This window comes from Choloepus didactylus, chromosome 2 (genome assembly GCF_015220235.1).
Source record: "Choloepus didactylus isolate mChoDid1 chromosome 2, mChoDid1.pri, whole genome shotgun sequence".
Taxonomy (NCBI): domain Eukaryota; kingdom Metazoa; phylum Chordata; class Mammalia; order Pilosa; family Megalonychidae; genus Choloepus; species Choloepus didactylus.
Genome location: NC_051308.1, coordinates 121,422,344 through 121,443,888, shown reverse-complemented (window position 1 = coordinate 121,443,888; position 21,545 = coordinate 121,422,344). Strand labels below are relative to the sequence as shown.

Here is a 21,545-nt window from a genome sequence, read left to right as displayed (position 1 = left end):
TTCCTATACTCCTCCATTCCCCCACCTTTATATAGTTCTTGTCAAAAATTACGTTGAATTCAAAACCACTGATTTATCCTTAGAGTTTGTGTATTTTATATCATGTAAGAAGTAAATAGTGGAGTTACAATTCAAAAAATTATTGACTTCTATTTGTATTCCATTGTGGTTGGAGTATGTGCTTTGAATATATTCAATTTTCTTTTTTCTTCTTAAATTTATTGAAGCTTGTTTTATGTCCCAGCCTATGGTCCCTTCTGGAGAAAGATCCATGATCCCTAGAGAAAAATGAGTGTCCTGGTGATTTGGGATGTAAGGTTCTAGATACGTCTGTTAAAATTCTCTGTATCTCATTCTACTTTCTTTGTTTCTCTGTCGGTAGGGCTCTCTTTAGTATCTGGAGTAGGGCAGGTCTTTTATCAGCAAACTCTCTCAGCACTTTTTTCTCTGTGAAAAATTTAAGCTCTCCCTCAAATTTGAAGGAGAGTTTTGCTGGATAAAGTATTCTTGGTTGGAAATTTTTCTCTCAGGATTTTTAATATGTCATGCCACTGCCTTCTCGCCTCCATGGTGGCCACTGAGTAGTTACAACTTAAGTCTTATGTTGTTTCCTTTGTATGTAGTGAATTGCTTTTCTCTTGCTGCTTTCAGAACTTGCTCCTTCTCTTCAGTATTTGACAGTCTGATCAGAATATGTCTCGGAGTGGGTTTATTTGGATTTATTCTATTTGGAGTTCGCTGGGCATTTATGCTTTGTGTATTTATATTGTGTATAAGTTTGGGGAAGTTTTCCCCAACAATTTCTTTGAATACTCTTTCTAGACCTTTACCCTTCTCTTCCCCTTCTGGGACCCCAATGAGTCTTAAGTTTGGACGTTTTATTTTATCTATTGTATCCCTGAGATTCATTTCGATTTTTTCAATTTTTTTCTCCATTCTTTCTTTTGTTTTTTCATTTTCTGTTCTGTGGACTTCTAGGACTTTGAGTCTTTGTTCAACTTCCTCTGATCTTGTATTGTGAATATCCAGAATCTTTTTAATTTGGCCAACCGTTTCTTTTATTTCCATAAGATCTTCTATTTTTTTTATTTACTCTTGCAATGTTTTCTTTATGCTCTTCTAGGGTCTTCTTTATGTCGCTTATATCCTGGGCCATGGTCTTCTTGATGTCCTTTAAGTCCTTTGCCACGTTTTCGTTCCTCGATTGTAGTTCTTTGATTAATTGAGCCAAGAACTGGGTGTCTTCTGATATTTTGATATGGGTGTTTGGACTTGGGTTCTCCATATCGTCTGGTTTTATCATATGCATTGAGATTTTCTGTTGTTTTTGGCCTCTTGGCATTTGCTTTGCTTGATAGGTTGAGTTGTGAAAAAAAAAAAATGCCAATCTAATTTTTCAGAAACACAGGTTGGTGGCGTACACTTTCTCTAGCTAACCAGAAGGTGGCACCTGTGAGTCACCTATACCCCTCAAGTCAGCTCTCCCCAACTCTGTCCCCGCGGTGTGTGGGGAAATGATTCTTGTGGGGGTTCAGGTGGTGAACTCAGTTTGGGTGTGTTGCTAGAGCCATCCGCCCTGAATGTGGGGCATGTGTCCGGGTGGCCAGGGAGGCAGGGCAGTTTTAATATTCAATCCCCCCAGGTGTTCCTGGAGATTCAAGGCCGTCACAAGAGTCTAAGCCTTCATCTCGGATCCGTCCCAGACCCTCTCTCTCACTGACCCACAAACCACCGGACTTGGGGCAGTGTCCCTGGGTTTTCCGAGCGGGCCCTCTTTCTCTGCTGTGATCTTCCAGGACCTCTGCTGAGGGAGGGCTGTGCTACATCACAACTGTGCGCTGTCCCTAAAGGGAAGCCCCGGGCCGCCCTGCCGTGCTGGGGTGCTCTCAGCCCGATGCAAACATGGTTGAACAGCGTCTCCACAACCCCCTCTCTTCACACAGTTCCTCCTTCCCAGCTCTGGGACAACTGGCGGGGCTCTGGTCTGTCGGCACGGCCCTGGGCGGGAGTTTATCCAGCCCTCCGGGGATCCACCTACAAGCCGTGGGGCTTCTCCCTCCCTCCGGCTCTCCCTTGCACTCCCCTGGTCCTAAGGGTGTCTGCCGCAAGCTATCCTCCACGGCCGACACCGAGAGGCTGGCTCAGCTTGCTCCTGTCGTGTTTCGCTGCACGGTTTCCACCATCGGCAGCTGCAGCCGCTTCTGGGTTTTTCCCTTTTTTTTTTTTTTTTAAAGAACCAGTTTGTCTCCAGCCGCCAACCCCCGGCTTCTGCACACTGCAGCATGGCTGTGGGTCTTCCAGCCGGTTTACTCACTCGTTTCAGAACGCAGACTTCTGGTTATACCAAGTATATGGCCCCAGTGGTGCTAGGAGGCCTCATCCAACTGGCGCACTGCTGAAACTGGTACTCTGGGTATCCTTTTGGTTTTCTTCTAGTATTTTTCACGGAGATTTTTTTTTGTCCTATCTCACCTAGCCGCCATCTTAGGTTCCTCTTCTGCTGTTACTTTTAAGGTAAGATCTTAAAGGTATAAAAATCAGTGCCAGCCAAAGGTTAGTTTGCAAGCAAAGGTCTTTTTATAGTTTTTAAGTTCACTGCACCATGTAACAACTTCAGGGCTCCAGGAAAAACTAAATGACATTCAAATCTGAAAATTAACAAGAACCGTCTAAAAAATAATTATAATAGGGAAAGAGTAGGAATTTGGGAACTTTTCACTGTCTACATTATACATTTATGTGAGGTTTAAATTTTATACAGCAAGCATTCGGTACCTTTAAAAGCAGAAAAAAAAATTTTTTAAAAATAAGAAAAAGGAAATTAGGAAGAAATAAAGTTGCCCAATAAAGAACTACAAATTGATAATGTTATATACAGGCTAAGATGTTATTTTCAAGATTTTGATCATGGGCAAAAACTATCTGCATTAGAGTATAAAAATATTTTATTCATACTTAGACTGCAGGAAAGCAAGAGAAAAATAAAGTGTCAAGTAGCATGCTGGGGAGGGTCCTTAATTATAAAAGAATAAGTTACCATATTCTTAAAGCTCACCTGTTTGGTATAAGGCTTTTAGAGAAGCAATATCAGATAGATCCTCAGATCTTGCTTGACATAACCATCGATTATAACTAGAGAAATAAAGCATACAATCATTATAATGAAACCTTTTAAATTAAATTTATAAGTAGGACCTGTTTTTTATACCTTTCCCTGACCTAAAAAACTGATGTTTCATTAAAACAGGGAAGGAACAAGAGGTCGTTAATATTATGCAGAATCTCTATTATGTGTTAGTGATAAAATAAACACAAATTATTGAGAAAGGAAGGTGTTCATGCTACATGTTTTAAAAAAATTTTCTATGACCAAATTAAGTCTACATTGCTAAATGGTTAAGATACCAAGTACCCAAACTAACATTTGTTTTAAATGCATTTTTTTTGCAAAAAATGCAAATTGAGTAATCCTAAAGCAATGGCAGGTCTTTAAAATAGATGTTAATTCATTCAACAAACAGTTATTGAATGTTTACTATGTGACAGGTACTGAGAATACTACAGTGAATAGATACGGTCACTGCCCTCAAGAAGTATACTTTTCAGGGGAAAAACAGGTAAGTGTTGCACATGTCATGTGGGGCCACAAAGGAACAAGGTAATTTTATTTGGGAAGTCCAGGTATATTTAATGATTGGTTAATTAAACAGGTTGTACTGACTGCTCCATATACCAGATCATATGGACTGCAGTTTGGCTTTGGCTAAGAGCTTGTTAAAGCTAGAAGAGAAGTTAAAGATCTCAAAGAGGGGAAATAACCATAACTCAGCCATTTAATGGTAAAATTAATTTGAAGTTGAACTCAGGTCTCCAGATTTCTTGAAAGGTCAGTAATTTTTCTACTATTTCATATTATTTATTATAATTCAAAGTGTCATTTATTGTGAAAAAAAGTCTTCAAGATATCTTTTCACATATATGAAAAGCAACTGAAGCTCCTAGGTCAATATGACAACATCCCACAACAAACAACAAAAACAACAACAACTACAAAAACCAAACTAGGAGAGGGGAGATGTGGGTTCTAATCTTATCACTTTCTGAGTGAACTTAAATGAATTAGAATTATACAAGGTATTTTGGGGGTCTGAGAGAAATAACAAAAGGCCTCCTTGGCTTCAAAGAGTTTAAAATCAAATATATGAGACAGACAACACAAAAAACAATTAACTTTGTAATAAGACAGAAGGAAAAGAGCAGCCCGACAGAAGTCTAAGTACTCTATTAATCAAATATGTATGGTGGGGAGCTGTAGGGTGTGAAGGAGAGTGGAGTGTAGACATGCTTTAGATATGTTGAAATAACTGCTCTCTTCTTTCTACCCCAAAGACTCCTACTATGACCAGTGTATAAGACTTTATCCAATTACTGCAATGTCTGCTTTTATTCTGTTAGACCACAGGATATCTTACTTGTCTCTATATTTCTCACCAATCCCTAGGGTAGCTCCCTTCACTCAATAACTATGTGTTGAATGAACTCTTAAAAACTTTTTTTTTTTAACTACAACTAGAGTGCACAAAATAGAATTGATCATCCTTGGTTCAAAGTGTTCTTATCACTGGTACATGCATGGCCCCCTTAAAAAAAAAAGGTATCTAATTAGTTATTTCTAATGAAGAAATAAGCACCCCAAAACTCACCATCCAAAAGTTAGCAACCTCACAATAACCTACATCTGAACATATGGTCAGCCTTCTCCAATTCTAATCCCTTGTCTTTCCCCACATATTATCTGGTATCCCAGGTTTATCATTTTCTTGCTTTGCTTTTTATGTCGTTTTAATTTCTTTATATGTATTCCTTAAAAGTAATTTTTGGTTGTGTTTATATTAAGAAAAGATTAACATACTATATGTATGTATATGAATCTGTTTATGGTGAGAAGGTTTATAGCTTACATCAGATTCTTGATGGGTTCATGATTCAAAAAAGTTTTATAATCACTGCTGAGACACTGGTGCTGTTCTAATTTCTAAGGACCTTAAAGTGAATTTCAATGCAACAACCCATGAATGCAATTTTCATCTGGTTTCTTCTTTATTTAATTGTCCTCCATTCCCGTTATAGCTTGTGTAAGTCTAATCATCTATCATATGTAGCCTTTTTTTTCCTTTTAAGTCAGTAGCAGGGAGGAAAGGATAAAAGCAACATCCAACAGAGAGACAATGTCTTCCTTGTTTCTCTCTAAACCCCATCTATTCAAAGAGTATTTTTCATTTTCATTTATAAGTTATAAATTTATAATGGAGCTCTCATAAATTACACATCATTTTTGTTGTAGTTTCTGTTTTATTTCAATAAAGATATAAAATCTATCATCCCAAACCAATAATCAAACAAAACAAAAAGGAAAATTAGAGTTTCTGATTTTCCTATAGTTCATTATGAATAATCAAATTTCTATTACTTGAGTAAAAACCAATAATCATGAATAAACAGTCACACAAAATATGTCATTTTGGCAGCAAAAGTAGCCACTATAGTGCTCTAAAGGAAGAAATACTGAAGATCTAGCAAATAGTTTCTCAAGAGGTTGCAATCAACTAGGGTTGGATACTGTCCTCACTAAAAAAACTAACATAACCAACTTCTTCCAGTTAATCAATAATATCCATATGCAGAGCCAAAGGTTGAATAATGAAGGAAATTTAAACTAACTTCCCTCAAAAGACCAATAACTAATATATTTCTGTAAAACTAATAGCCCAAGGAAGTTGTTGGCTTTGGAATTAATGGAAGCTTTTCCTGACTTCCTGCAACTGCCCCACCCTGACTTGGTTAAGAACTTGTTGTAACTCTTATTGCATCTTATACTTGTGATTTAAATAATTGTTTATCTAATAATTAGTTTAGAATTTCTCTCCTCTCCAAGACGCTAAGCTCCCTGGGGGCAGAGGCTATGTCTGTCTTGTCACTCTATCTCCAGGTTCTAGCCAATACTTGGAACATTAATAAGGGCTGAACAAATATTTAATCAAGGAATGAGATAAAGTTTTTGTTGTGTGAAATGAAAAGAGCCTCAGGCATTTGGCTCTTAAGCTAATCATTAGTAGAAAGGAAAAAAAAAATACCGTAAAATAATTTCAACTAAGAGTTTTGAAAGCAGTATTTTTAAAAGGGGCTATCTAGTTTGCTTCCTAATTCTGTAAGTAAACCAACTTCTATCTTGGGATAAACTCAAATTAGTGTCACAACTGGGCAGAAGACCTGGAAATACTGCAAGAATTAGACAATATGTCTAATTTTTTTTAGCTATTAAAAGGATTATTGCGAAGAGATACTTGGCAAGGCAAGAAGTGTTTGACAATGCTTAAAGAGAGCGAGAGTCAGAGGGACAAGCATACAGCCCAAAGACAAAATTGAAGATTTGTGAATTACCTGAACCATTCATGGAGAAATGAGAAAGGTATGCATGTGTAAATGCATGTGTGTGTGTGTGTGTGTGTGTGTGTGTGTGTGTGTGTGTGACAGAGAGCGAGTGAGAGCATGTGTGTGGGTGCACATGTGAAAGAGAACAGAAGAGAGTAGGTTGAAAAATTTAAAAATGTAAAATAGTGCCATTCTTCTTAGTAAATTTTTAAAAATTTATTTTTCATAAAAACCATAATGGGTTTGTTTTTAAATGAATAAATAATTTATAATATGGTAAATATTGATGGATAGAAGCCATGTAATCAAAAGTTCTTTGGGGCCCTCAATAATTTCTAAGAGTGCAAAGGGGACCTGATATCAAATTTGAAAACCACTGCCTTAGACCAAAGAGGTACCCAAATCTAGCAGTGCATGAGTTATGATGTGAAAAAGTTAAAAAATACATATAAATGCACAGGTTCCACCCGTCATGTAAGGGGGAGCCCAAGCACCGTATTTAAAGAAAAATGTTTGTCAGATGATTCTTACATGCTACCAAATGAAACTATTATTTGATTGTGACAGCTTTCTTGGGGAAAAAACTGTTAATTGGTGCCCTCTACTGGCTACCTTGTTTTTATTTATAAAAATAAAACCAGAATAATGTGAAGACCATGTACTGAGGAGAAAAAGAATTTAAATTCTGTGAAGAACTCCAGAGATCATCTAGTCCAACCTCTACTTTATAAATAGAGACTAACAACAACTAGACATCATTACAATCTGGTGTGATAGGTGTGATATTAATCTTTGAGTAAGTACAGGGTATAAAAGAAGCATACAGGAAGAAGCACCTGTTCTAGACTTGGGAGAGAAGTTTCCAGAGGTACTCACTTCTGAAACCTGGAGGATACGCAGGAATTGAAGGATGAAAGTATCCCAGTCAAAAGGAATGGCATGTACCAAAGCTCACCCATACAACTGATCATGATTTGCTTAAGAGAATAGCAATAACCAATTTGAAGAACTTTCTAAGTCTCAAGACTTTGCTAAGTTCACCACATTATCTTACTTAATGCTCACAACAATCCCTATGAGATATTACCCACTCAACCAACTCTATAAAGTAATGGATAATATTAGTCATTTATAGTTTATTATTTTTTCTTTCCTTTAAATTTTTTAAAAAGCTGACAGCTTTACAAGAACTGTTAATTCTTAGAAAAGCCTATCCAGAGAAGTATAGAAGCTATTTCTCTCTCTGTTTTTAAAAGACATATTCAGAATTGCTTCAGAAAATACTTGGAAGAAATGCAATGGGCTAGATGTCTTTTAAGGTCCTTTGGATCAGCTGGGGAGAAACAAAACTTTTAAATTTAAGAGTAAGAGCTCTGAAATCAGACATGTAACTACACTGGCTTCAATGCATATTAACTTCACATGTCTGCACCTTCAAAATGGAGACAGTATCTTCCTCAATGGATTATAAAATGCAAAATAAATTAGAACATGTATATACATATTTATATGCATTTAGCAGATTTAACGTCCCTTTCTTGTTTCTCATTTTCTTGTGTGTCTATCAGTTCAAAGGGATGTGCCTTACTTTCTTTGATGCTGCTTCTGCAGTGCTGCTTCTGATAACTGTCCCTGTAGGATCAGTCTTCTTTGCTTATCAATATCTCCTTCCATTCGAGCAAAAGCATGAGAGCCAATGAAAGACAGATCAACTCCAAGGCCTTCATCCCCCTCTTCTTGGTCGTCTGTAACAAAAATACTGTTGTAACAGAGCGCTTACCACAAAACTAGACAGTTAAGTGTTACCAATGGATTGTGAATGCTGCAGTGGGTGAGATAACAAACAAAGCTGGAGTTAAAGCTTTTCTTTAAGAATAAAACTGAAATCAGATTTAGACATTTATGTAGAACTGAAATAATGAAAGAAACTGCTAGTCCAAGTGTGACAGAAGTTTTAGGAATACATGAAATCAAATCAAGGTGACTTGGATGTGACATTAGGAAGGGAAGAGTGGAATGTGAGTGTAATCCCCCAAAAATAAAAGTATAGTTACTCCTCATTATTCACAGATTTGCCTATCACTAAAATTTGTTTATAACCCCCAAATCAACATTCACAGTGCTTGTGTAGTCATTTGCAGGTATGTGCAGAGTGGTGAAAAATCTGAGTCACTCAATGCACATGCTCTCAGGCATTCTTGTTTCAGCTCTCATACTATAAACATGTGTCCTTTTCGCTGTATATTTAGTGCTAAGTTTTTCAATATTGACCGTTAGTTCAATACTAATGAATCAATGCCTTATTTAATGAGCTCCAAAGACCTGCCCCCAATATAATTTACGATTAAACTTACTTAAATGTATGTTTTATTTAAGTTTAAATGTTGCTCTAAGATGTTCTGAAGGCAATGATACTATTTCTAGATGGTGTTAAATTGAGGCAGTCGCTAAAAGGCTGGTGAAACAAAGAAATTCCTGGGGAAACACTTTATGCAAATTTGAAAAAGCAAAAACTTTATGGTGTCTTTAAACAGAAATATGCATAAAACAAGGTTACAAACTGATTGGCTGATGAAACATTGTGATGAGAGGTTCCCAGGAATCTAATCCTGTATTTACCCTAGAGGCAATGGTTCAGTATTCCTTAATTCAGTGCTCACAGTGACTTTACAGGGCATAACTACCATGAATAACAATAATCTACTGTAATTATATTGTACTTGGCTTTAAAGGTGGATTGTTTCCACAGCATCTAACTAAAGAGAAGTATAAAAAACAAAAGTTTGGGAGCATTTATCCAGCATTATTTAAGGAAGGAGAACTGGACTAGCACTTAAACTCCAGCTCTTTTGGTAGGTAAGGAAGATGGATAGACCAGAATAGCAACATATGATCCATAACAATCAAGAAATATTCTGATTATAATTTAGCTTCTTGGGCAGTTTTCTCTACTGGTCACACCAACATAATCATTCTGGCCCATAAAAGTTATACCTCTAATTATAAGTAAGTGGACATTTGAATTTATCCTTATGATCACATAATTTATGATCCTTATGAGTTTGGCTAGTGGAAGTCAGTTCCTGTGGAATGGATTATCTCTGAATGTACTGCCCACTGCCTTACTAGATATGTTAAAAGAAACAAAACAAAACAAAACAAAACAAAATAAACCTTGGTCCCTGGGGAAATCCCTAAGGCAATATCCCCAACTGAAGCCCAGCCTGGTAAGCCATTCCAGCTGTAACTCTCCCACATTTCCTTCACTGACCCTCAAACCATAACAGGCTAACAGCTTAGAAAAGCCTGCTTTCATTTAAAAATACCAATGAATGAATCTTCCTTCAATTTCACAAGTAAAGCTGATTATATATGTTTTAACAGATTTAACCTTCTATTGATAATATTTATGAACCCTAAGGCCTATATTTATGATATATTTTTCTGAGATATGAATGCAAATCAAGTACTCTTTAGAAATGATGGATAGAAGGGAATCTCTTTGACTAGTGAGTTAGTCTCATCTACTGTCCAACACTACTGTATCAGATTGATTTTGCTGTTCACTACTTTGTCATATTAAATGCATTTAACGGAGGAAAAATTATATGCTATAGTGGTGGTCATAAACATAAGGATTTCCAAATGACTGTGGACCATTTCAAGGGTCTACTCTAATGTAGCCTTCCCAAACTGCATAGGGGCCCCTCCAGCAAAGCTTGCCTCAAAGACATTTGCTGATACTACACCATTTCTGATTCCTTGCCACTTGACCTTTATGTTGTCTAAGTTTGTGATGAAAAGGAGTTGAGCATCCTTCTACATATTTTAAGCTGAGCTCATTTCTAAAAGAAGTGCTCACAGTAGGAATCTCACGATAATTACTTAAGCCACTGGATAACAAGATCAAGTCCCAGCATTTGGGTAACTAGCAATTAACTGTTTATGAATGCTATACTTCCTGTGCAGTCACACTCAACCCACCCTCCATCTCTGCATCGCACCCAATCTGCTTTCCAGCCAGTAGTTTCAGAGTGTGGGGTAACGATAGCAAATTTTTAGCATAAATGTTGCAATACGTAATCCTTTAGCTTCCCTTTTCATATAGCGTTCCAATAAAAGAGAGGTGAAGCTTGTCAGGCATGCCTTCATAGAAGGAATTTATGAGCTTAAACATGTTCCCATGATTATTACTGATATTCTCACAAACATTAAGGACTACCAATTTAGTAAGCTGAGCCCTCGATCTTGGGGCTTGCCCTTAAGAAGCTTTTTACTGTCAAGGAGAGGCTAAGCCTACCGATAATTGTGCCTAAGAGTCTCCACCAGAAAACCTCTTTGTTGCTCAGATGTGGCCCCTCTCTCTCTCTCTCTAAGCCCACTCAGCAGGTAAACTCACTGCCCTCTTCCCTACATGGGACATGACTCCCAGGGGTGTAAATCTCCCTGGCAACATGGGACATGACTTCTAGGGATGAGCCTGAACCCAGCATCATGGGACTGAGAAAGCCTTCTTGACCAAAAGGGAGAAGTGAAATGAAACAAAATAAAGTTTCAGTGGCTGAGAGATTTCAAATCGAGTCGAGAGGTCACTCTGCAGGGCATTCTTATGTGCTATATAGATATCTCTATTTAGTTTTTAGTGTATTGGAATAGCTAGAAGGAAATACCTGAAACTGTCAAACACAACAACCCAGTAGCCTTCATTCTTGAAGACGATGGTACAACTAGGTAGCTTACACAGTGTGACCGTGTGATTGGAAAAACCTTATGGCTCCCACTCCCTTTATCCAGTGTATGGACAGATGAGTAGAAAAATGGAGAAAAAATTAAATGAAAAATAAGGTGGGATGGGGGGAATGGAAGGCTTTAGGTATTCTTTTTTACTTTCATTTTTATTCTTATTTTTATTTTTGGGGGAGAGTAAGAAAAATGTTCAAAAATTGATTGTGGCGATGAAAGCACAACTATATTATGGTATTATGAACAAATGATTGTACACTGTGGATGACTGCATGGTATGTGAACAAGTCTCAAGAAAACTGAATTAAAAAAAAACACAAAAAAACAAAACAAAAAAAATCATGTACCCATGAGAGATCAGTACAAGCTGTCAAAGAGAACTGATTCAGAAGGGCTCCTATCCTAACATGCTCCACCTATTCCCTGAACCTACATAAAATGAATGGTTATAGTATTCTTGTGTTAGTAGTTAATGTTAAATAAGGCTGTTAGAGGACACTATTGCAGCTGTTTAAATTTTAGATGAGAGTGTACTATCTCGACAGTCTCCTGCATAAGACTATAAGGAAGCCTCATGAAGGTAAAAATTTTTATTATATCCACCTCTGAATCCCCTCTACCTAACGCAAACTAGATACACAATAAGTATATCCGTATTTTAAACTTAAAGAATAAATCATAACAAGGACTCTGAAAACTTCAAAATTTTCTTAATCTTAGCGTCACATTAATAGAAAGCTCCTTAAAGGTCAAGCTAGATTTACTACTTCTTTGGTGGGTGATGCTTTTTTCAGTTCCTTTGTTTCTTTAAGAGGGAAATTAAGAAAGGGAAAACTTACCCTCGGGAGCACCAGGTTTTTCACTTATTCTAATCTGCCGTTCAGGTACCACAGGTTCCCCTTCTGCATTTCCAATATCTGCAGGAAGGTATGGCAATGACAGACTTTCCTCTTTCAATGATCTTGGGAAATACAGAGGTAGCAGCTTTTGGTAGATAGCCTGTGGCAGAAAAGCAAGACATTGTGTGAAAAATAATGAAGTAAATCCTTCAAAGCAGACATGAGCAGTGCTTAGTGCTCCTCCATATGCTACTAAGATGGCCTTCACCAAGAATAAAGAACTTACCACCTCTGAGCTCAGGCTAGATGTTGTCTGGGCACCTTAATCAGTTCTTGTGTCAAAGATCAGGATATTGTTACCATTTACGTTAAATGTGATTCCCATCCTGATAATTCCAAAACAGTGAACCTGTCATTCATAAGTCTCACTACTCCTGTATCCATATCCTACCTCCACCTTATTAAGGAAAACTCAGCTCAGATGCTATAGCTCCTTAACTCTCACACAGCATCAGTGTCCACTGAATCCAGGTTTAGTTTTTGAGCATTTTTTAACAACTACAACTATCTGTGAAGGGCTGTAGTTCATGACTTTTGTTCTTTCTTAGAGGCTGTCTAAAGATAAAGATAGGTTTTACTTAAAAAAAATTAGAATAAAACTTATTCGATCTTATAATTTTCTCATGGGTTAGTACCCATTTTGTAAGTCTACGATACACTATAGGATTTTAGTGATCTCATTTTTCTTATATCTTGAAACATTTTGTGATTTCATCATCCTAGAAATTATTTCATCATTACTTATTACTCATCAATTATTAACAACTATGCTAAAAATGATGAAAATAAAATAATAAAATAGAATGATGAAACTGCCTAAGACAACAGTGAAATCATGTAATATATCACTGTTCTTTAGTTTTCTTTATTGTGTTGCCCAAAGTATTGGCATCATCTTTCAGGTATGTATTAAAGAACATTGTAGACACCGTCTTTGTAGTCTTTTTTTCCTAATAGATACAATTCATATACCATAAAATCATCCACTTAAAGTATACAATTCAGTGGGTTTTGGCATATTAAAGTTGCACAATCCTTACCACTATCTAATCCAGAACATTTTATCATTCTGACAAGAAACCCTGTATCCATTAGCCATCACTCCCCACATCCCCTGCCTCAGCCCCTGACAATCACTAATCTACTTTCTGTCTCCATGGATTTGCCTATTCTGACATTTCATATAAATGGAATACAAAATATGGCCTTTTGTATCTGGCTTTTTTTACTTAGCATGTTTTCAAGGTTCATCTATGGGAAACATCAATACTTCCTTTCATTTTATGGCTGGACAATATTCCGTTCTATGAAAATAACACATTTTGTTTATACATTCATCAGTTGAGGGACATTTGGGTTGTCCCAAATGTTCCCACTTTTTGACTATCATGAATGATGCTGCTATGAATATTTATACACAAGTTTTTGCGTGGACATATGTTTTCAATTCTCTTGTGCATATGCTGAACAGTGGAATTGCTCAGTTAAATGGTAACTCTATGTTTAACTTTTTGAGAAATAGCCATACTGTTCTCCAAAGCAGCTGTGCCATTTTACATTCCCACCAGCAATGTATGAGGTTTACAATTTCTCCCCATCTTTGCCAACACTTGTTATTATCTGTCTTTGGAATTACAGCAATCCTAATAGGTATGAAGTAGAATCTGATTATAGTTTTGATTTGTATTTCTCTAATGACTAATGATATTGGAAGTATCTTTTCATGTCCTTATTGGCCATTTTTATTGCTTTAGAGGAATGTCTATTCAAATCCTTTGTCCATTTTAAAATTAAGCTATTTAACTTTAATGTTCAGTTTTAAGAGTTCTTTATATATTCAGGATACTAGACTCTTATCAGATACACGATTTACAAATATTTACTCCCATTCCATGGGCTTCTTCCTTTCATGGTGATGTCCTTTGAAGCACAAAAGTTTTTATTCTTGATGAAGTCCAATTTATCTCTTTTCTTTGGTTGCTTGTGCTTTTGGTGCCATATCTAAAAAAACATCATCTCATTCTAGGTCATGAAAATTTACCTTGTTTTCTTCTAAGAGTTTTATAGTTTTAGCTTTTATATTCAAGTTCCTGGTCCATCTTGAGATAATGTTTGCATATGGTGTGAGGTAGGGGTCCAAATTCATTCTTTCCATGTGGTTACCCATTTTCCCTAGAAACCATCTGTTGAAAAGACTATCCTTTCCCCATTGAATTGTCTTGGCACTCTTGTCAAAATTCACAACAGCCAAAAGGTGGAAGCAAGCCAAATATCCATCAACACATGAATGGATAAACAAAATGTGTTATATTCATATGATAGAATATTGTTCTGTCATAAAAAGAAATGAAATGCTAGTACATGCTAAAATATGTATGACTCTTGAAAATATCATGTTGAGTGAAATAAGCCAGACACGAAAGGAGAAATATTATGATTTCAGTTATAGGAAATACTTAGAATAAGTAAATTAAAAGAGATAGCACAATAGTAGTTACTGGGGGTGGGGTTGGGAGTGGGGGATGGGGAAAGGGAGAGTTACTGCCTAACAGGTATGAGTTTTGCTTCGGGATGAGGAAACTAGTCTGGAAGTAGTGGTGCAAGTTACACAATATTGTCAACGCATTTAATGTCACAGAATTGTCCACTTCAAAATGGTTAAATGATTTTTACAATTTTGTATTTTACAACAACGAAAATATAATAAAATTTAAGAAACACAAAAAAGTAGCCATAAATGTATGGGTTTATTTCTAGACTCTCAATTCTATCCCATTGATCCATGTATCTTTCCTCATGCTAATACCACTGTCTTGATTATTGTAGCTTTGTACGTAAGTTCTAAAATTGGCAAATGTGAATCTTCTACCTTTGCTCTTCATTTTCAAGATTTTTTGGCTATGCTGATGTTTTTGCATATCCATAAGAATTTTAGAATTTTCTCCCAAAAAAGCCAGTTAGGAGTTTGATAGAGATTGCATTGAATCTGTAGAAAAACTTGGGGAATATTGCCAATTAACAATATTAACTCTTCCAATCCATGAACATGGGATAGCTTTCCATTAATTTAAGTCCTCTTTAATTTGCTTAAACAAAGTTTTGTAGTTTTCAGTGTACAAGTCTTACACTTCTTTTGGTTAAGTTTATTCCTAAGTATTTGATTATTTCTGATACTACTGTAAATAGAATTGTTTTCTTAATTTCACTTTAAGGTTGTTTATTGCCAGTGTATAGAAATACAGTTTATTTCTATATATTGACCTTGTTTTCTCAACCTTGCTGACCTCTTTATTCTAACAGTTTTTTCTTTTTTTCTGGATTCCTTAGGATCATCTATATACAAGATCATGACATCAATAAATAGAATGTTACTTCTGTCCAATCTGAATGTCTTCTATTTCTTTTTCTTGCCTAACTGTTCTGGCCAGAACCTTCAGTATGAATTGAATAGAAGTGGCAAGAGCAGACATCCTTGTCTTGTTCCTAATCTTGGCAAATTTAGGAATGCTTTCAGCTTTTCACCATTAAGTATGATATTAGCTAAAAATTCATAGATGCTTTTTATCTGGTTGAGGAGGTTCCCTTCAAGTCCTAGTCTACTGAGTGTTTTTATAATGAAAAGGTGTTGGATTTTGTCAAATGCTTTTGCTTTTCTGTGTCTACTGAGATGATCATGTGGCTTTTGTACTTCATTCTATTAATATAGTTTACTATTGATGGATTTTCCTATCTGGAACCAACTTTGCATTCCTGGGATAAATTCCACTTGGTGATGGTGTATAGTGTTTTCTCTGTGTTGCTGAATTTGGTTTGCTATTATTTGGTTAAGGAGTTCTCATCTCTATGCATAAGGGATATTGATCTGTAGTTTTCTTGTGTGTAGTCTCTTTTTAACTTTCATTGAACAGAATTGAGAATTCAGAATTTTTCATTTTCAGCTCATAATAGCAAAGAGAAGACAACAGACAAAAGAATATATTTCAGAATTAGAAGAATTAAAAATTAATGCAAAGAGGCAGAGATGCTGATCTGCCAGAAGCACCAGGACAATGGGGATGCAGGACAATAAGTATGACTACCTATTCAAACTGGTGCTCATCAGGGACTCAGCTGCGGAAAAGAGCACACTGCTGTTGCACACTGTCCACAACAAGTTCCAACTGGAGAGCCAGAGCACCATGGGCATGGAGTTCACCACCCACAGCATCCAAGTAGATGGCAAGACCATTAAGGTGCAGAGCTGAGACACAGCAGTCCAAGAGCTCTACTGCATCATCACCTTTGCCTACTACTGCAGCGTGGTGGGAGTGCGGCTGGGGTATGACATTGCTAACCATCTGACACATGAGAACATGGACAGCCTGAAGGACCTGCAGGACCATGCAAACAGCAACATTGTGATCATACTGGTGGGCAAGAAGAATGACTTGAACCATCTGTGGGCTGTGCCCACTGTTGAGGCTTGTGCCTTCACAGAAAATAAAATTTCAACTCCACCAATGACCTAGTTTAAGCCTGATCCTTTTTCATTTGGAGTATTGCAACCACCTCTTATCTCCTTTTCATGCTATCAATCTTTCCCCTTCCAAACTATCTTCCACACACACAAAGTACAAATTAGACCACATCATATGTCTGCTTAAAACTCTTCTATATTTCTTAGTTGCTTAATGGATAAAGTCTAAGTTTTGTAGCATCTAATACAACGCCTCGCACAATCTTTCCCCTGCCTCATCTTCGTTTATGCACTCCAAACTTCACATTTTATGCAACACCAACAAGACACACCTTCTGCTATTTGTTACTTACTTGCCCTTGCTCATGCTTGGAAAGACTACTGTCACTTGCTCTTCCCTTGGCATATCTCACTTATCCTACACAATGACTTTTTGGAAGCATTTCCTAACTCCATGCCTGGCTGGAGTAGTGTATTCCTACCTTTCCCATACCTCCATCAATACACATCACAATTACCATAATTTATCTGAATTGTCTGTATTCCCCAATAGACTATGGGTTCCTTGAGGATGTGTTCACTGGTGTATCCCAAGAATCTAGTATTGTAAACCTGATACATGCGAAATACTTAATTTTTGCAAAGAATGGATGAACTAGGTCGAATAAGAGGAATGTGACATATTTCAGCAAATTCAAAACTACTTCATACTTTGAATGGATACATCACACATATTAATTCATTTAATTATCACAAAAAATCCTGTGATATGGGTACTATTGGTATTCCTATTTACCAAAGCACAGAGCGATTGTGTAACTTGTCCAAGGACACAAAACTAGGAAATAATAGATGCTGAATTAGACAGTGCTCATTAAAACTAACTACAGCTCACTAAGATAAAAATAAAGAACTATTTTCTAAAATAGGTCTAAATTCAATAGAAACATAATAAATTTATGTACAACAAATACCAAAACATACAAACCTCATAACTTAGTGCCAGCCACCAGGCTAGGCTGTCACCTGTTTCCAGGTAAGGCAGACACTAAAGCTTTTCCAGCACAGCAGTTTTCTAGTTATACTTCCTAGACACCCCATGCTAAGGAGGCAATGCTTTGAGATGATGCTAGCACACATTGCAAAGCAGAACAACTTCACCTTGTCAGTTTCACTGGCAGAAATGGTTTAGCAGTGAAAATATGAACAAATGCTGCTTCTTGACTTGTTCCTAGTTTCTGACAAAAAGCCATTTTCAATAAATCATGGTAAGCTGCACTGCCAAATATACATAGATAATTAGGATTTGTCTGTTGGCAATTCAGTAAATAATGATGAGATAAAGGAAAACACAACTAAAAATAAGATTTAAACAATGCAACATAATTAGAAGAATACCTCTTCAAGTTCAGAAACAGCAAATACTACTTTTTCAATGGTGTCCCCATGAATCTCTAGGAATCTCCTTACAGTGCCTAAGGAAAAGAATAGAAAGATTATTCCATAAATAAAAAATTACTTATGTGTAAAGAGAAATCAAACTCTAAATTTAGAGTTTGCTTTCTATTATAATGGATAGCTCCCTCATTTCATTCAGGTCTCTGCTCAATGAAACTTTATCAGTGAAGCCTATTCAGAACACAAAAACTGTTCTCTGATTTGCTTTCCTCCAGAGCACTTATTATAGACATTTTATGGAGTTTATTTATTGTCTGTCCTCCCAGTCCTTTAACCCATATATTATAATGAAAACTCTACAATGGCAGGATTTTATTTTATTTACTGCTGTATTTCCAGTATCTAGAACAGTGGCTGAGCATAGAAGATGCTGATTCTGGACAATTCTCCCTTATCCAGCATATTCTTCTTTATTCCCTGGGGCCTCTCTTTAGCCAGAATGATCTAGCACAAGTGTCTTTCCATTCATTCAGTTACAGTATTAGATGTCCCACTTAGCCCTTCATCCTTCCAACAAAATCCCACCAAACCAAAGCAGAATCATTTATTTTTTCTTAATTGCTACATTATCCCAGTTCTTTCTCTGAGACTCGATAATGGACTTTTCCTAGCCCCACCCTTTAAAAATATTTTCCCTCAAGGCTGTGTCCTCAATATTTTTTATTTTCTTGATGCACATACTCTCCTTAGCATACCAATTTGCTGGTTAGGTATTACCTGAAATGTTGATGGCTCCCAAATCTTAGATATATTGTTTCCTGAACAAAAGATCTGAATTCCCTACTGCCTATTGGGCATGTCTTCCCAGATAACTCATACTGAGTCTAACTCAATTGAGTCTAAACCTGACCCCAACAGATCCAAACCTGAACCCCATCTTCTCACTCCCAAACCTATTCCTTTATCTGCATTCCTTATTTCACTTGCATAGCAACATACAACTTGTCGTCCAATCTAGAGCCTTAAATTTTCTTTGACACCTCCTTCTACTTCACCTCTTTCTTCACCTTGCATTTTCAACTGATTACCATGGCCTGTTAATTCTATTGCTAATATTTCTAACATCTTTTCCTTCTCTATAACAGCTACCTTGTTTCAGGCACTCAGTGTTGATACTGACTTTGGCAATAAGCTCTTAACTGTTCTTCTTGTTTCTTTCTTTCCAAATCTATATATTCATTGCTGCCTGAGTTATTTTCTTTTGTTACCCTTTTTACGAAACACTATAGGTTAAGATTCAAGGTCCCTAGCATGGATCTCCACACTCTGACCTCAACCAACCAGCCAATTCCCCCTTTCCCCTTAGCCCTATTCGCAAACATTTCTCTTGCCTAATTGATTAAAGCTGGTTTTTAACCAATTACGCTTCTTCACTGTACTCAGAATATGTCAATTACTTTTATGCTCCCCTATCCTTCCTTACATGGTTACTTTTGACTAGAATATCATTCACCCCCACATTCTCTTATTCTCTTCTTAGTTAACTCCTACTCATTTTTTAAGATCCAGTCAAAAGCCATCTCCTATGTGAAGAACTCTATCCTTTCTTGGGCTTCTATCATCTTTTGAACATCCCTCTATTAGTGACTTCTCATAACATTTGATAGCTAGATTGTGAGCTTTTTGAAGGCCAAGTATATTTTATACTAACATTCCAGGACTTAACACACCTTAATAATATGACAAGCAATCATTCAAAAGTAACTAGTAACTCAACTGACATTTTATGGCTCACATTAGCTAATACTGCCTGTGTCATTCATCACTGTATCTTGAGAACCTAACAGAGCAGACTCACTTGTTGAAAGATTGAACCAACATTCATAACTTTCCCTATGAACTTTTTCTTCACTATTCTGCTTTAATAACTTTTTAAAAATGAACTTTCAAAAAGGGATTTTCTTTTATGTTATTTACTTGGATGGCAAATAATGTTCACACATAACAGTCAGTTCCCTAGTATATAACTGTGGGATTTCTTTTAGAAGAGAAAACATAATTCCAAATAGTAACCAAATTGAATTCCCATAGTAGACTTCATTTAAAAAGTAACTCTGCAAAAGAAACGATGGTGAGAATGATATTTGGGACATTAAATTTCCCAACCCGGAAATCAACCAAAAAACAAATTGTCATCTTTTGTCCTCACCACTGTATCCTCTTGTTTACAGCACAGGGCCTAACACATACTATTCACTCAAATGTTTGTTGAATGAATAAATAACCTGATAAATTTATTTCAATGTAGGTGTTTCTTTAGGCTTCTTCTGGAGAATACATGTACATGAACTAAAGAAAAAAAGATAAAAAGTCTTGATACATTTATCAAGAAGAAATTAATTAGGTTTCAAATGAAATAAATTTTTATAATAGTTTAATAAGTAAGAAAGATTTTGATACTAAAGACTTAGAGCTAGATTAGATTTGTTCTTGGCCCATACATGCTACAAAAATGTACAGGTCATTTGTTTCCCAACTACTTGAGAAAGTACGTTAGCAAAGGCCTAACAGTCAATATGTGTGGGTATATCTGTTTTTCTTAATGAGACGCTGTAGTTATGTTACTAGATTTAAGGTGAAATAATTCAGATGGGCCCTATAGATTAAAAGTTAACTTGCTTACCTTAAGAGCTACACATTTCCTTTCTGCTAATTAAATTCCTAGAAATTGGTTCATCAAAGTCCCTTATACCCTCTGCTGATCTTTACCCGCTCTTACCAATTACTGCTCAAAGTTGATTTATATGGGGCCACAAAGGCAGAGTCTGGCTGTTAGATATGGGACTAAAAGCCACTTCTCCTGACTCCCTATTCAGAGCTGTCTCTTTAAATTCGAATCCATATGAGATTACTTTAATAAGATTCAGAGATATAAAAGAATGCTTACCTCAAGCTGTGAGATGTAGGGCAAGGGATAAATGGGATCAGAAACTATCAAGACCTGCCAAAGCCTTGCCAGGAGAAATGACATAAAGGTGGGAATTTTGCTTTGATAAGGCATTGTTTAGAAAATGTGCAGGCTATAAAATAGCAGTGTTCTACAGAAGCAGTTCTAACTCAAGAATAGACAGGTCACTGAACTTGGGAATAGGTAGGCCTGAATGTATGTTCCATGTCAATATAACCTTGAGAACACGATAAAACTCCTGGACTTCCTTATTTGTAAAATGGACACCATACAACCTAAAATACAGGCTTATTGAGAAAATTAAATGGAATTTATTTATCCCTTTATTTAATAATACTTCCTTGAGCAAGTATTTTTGATATATGAATGCACTGGGAACATAAAGTTCAAAGACAAATTCCTGCCTTCCAGGAGCTCAGTCTAATATAATGTATATAAAAGTAAATTGTTACTATAAAATTTGTACATAAATTTACTATAAAAACCTTGAGAAGAATCTTAGGTTTAAAAATAGCTTATTTCTAAACAGAACTGAACAAATTCTCACACCAAATTTCAGGTGATAAAATAATAATCATTTTATATGCCCAAATATCTGTAATTTTGAAGGAATATAATACTTTCAGTTACTCATCTTTAACTTCCACAG

General features: G+C 36.2%; 1 protein-coding gene and 1 pseudogene across 4 annotated transcripts in view; one reads left to right on the top strand and one right to left on the bottom strand.

Moving 5' to 3' along the window:
* The window catches only part of GDAP2 (ganglioside induced differentiation associated protein 2), a 70,848-nt gene that overhangs the window by 28,318 nt on the left and 20,985 nt on the right, over nucleotides 1-21,545 (bottom strand). For all 4 annotated transcript variants that reach the window (XM_037826265.1, XM_037826264.1, XM_037826262.1 and 1 more), the window contains exons 6-9: nucleotides 17,929-18,005; nucleotides 12,015-12,174; nucleotides 8,021-8,177; nucleotides 3,056-3,132 (exon numbers count right to left, since the gene is read on the bottom strand). In XM_037826265.1, the coding sequence (XP_037682193.1) occupies nucleotides 3,056-3,132; nucleotides 8,021-8,177; nucleotides 12,015-12,174; nucleotides 17,929-18,005 (471 nt within the window). The remainder of the gene's footprint in view (nucleotides 1-3,055; nucleotides 3,133-8,020; nucleotides 8,178-12,014; nucleotides 12,175-17,928; nucleotides 18,006-21,545) is intronic.
* LOC119528147 lies at nucleotides 16,124-16,582 on the top strand (annotated as a pseudogene).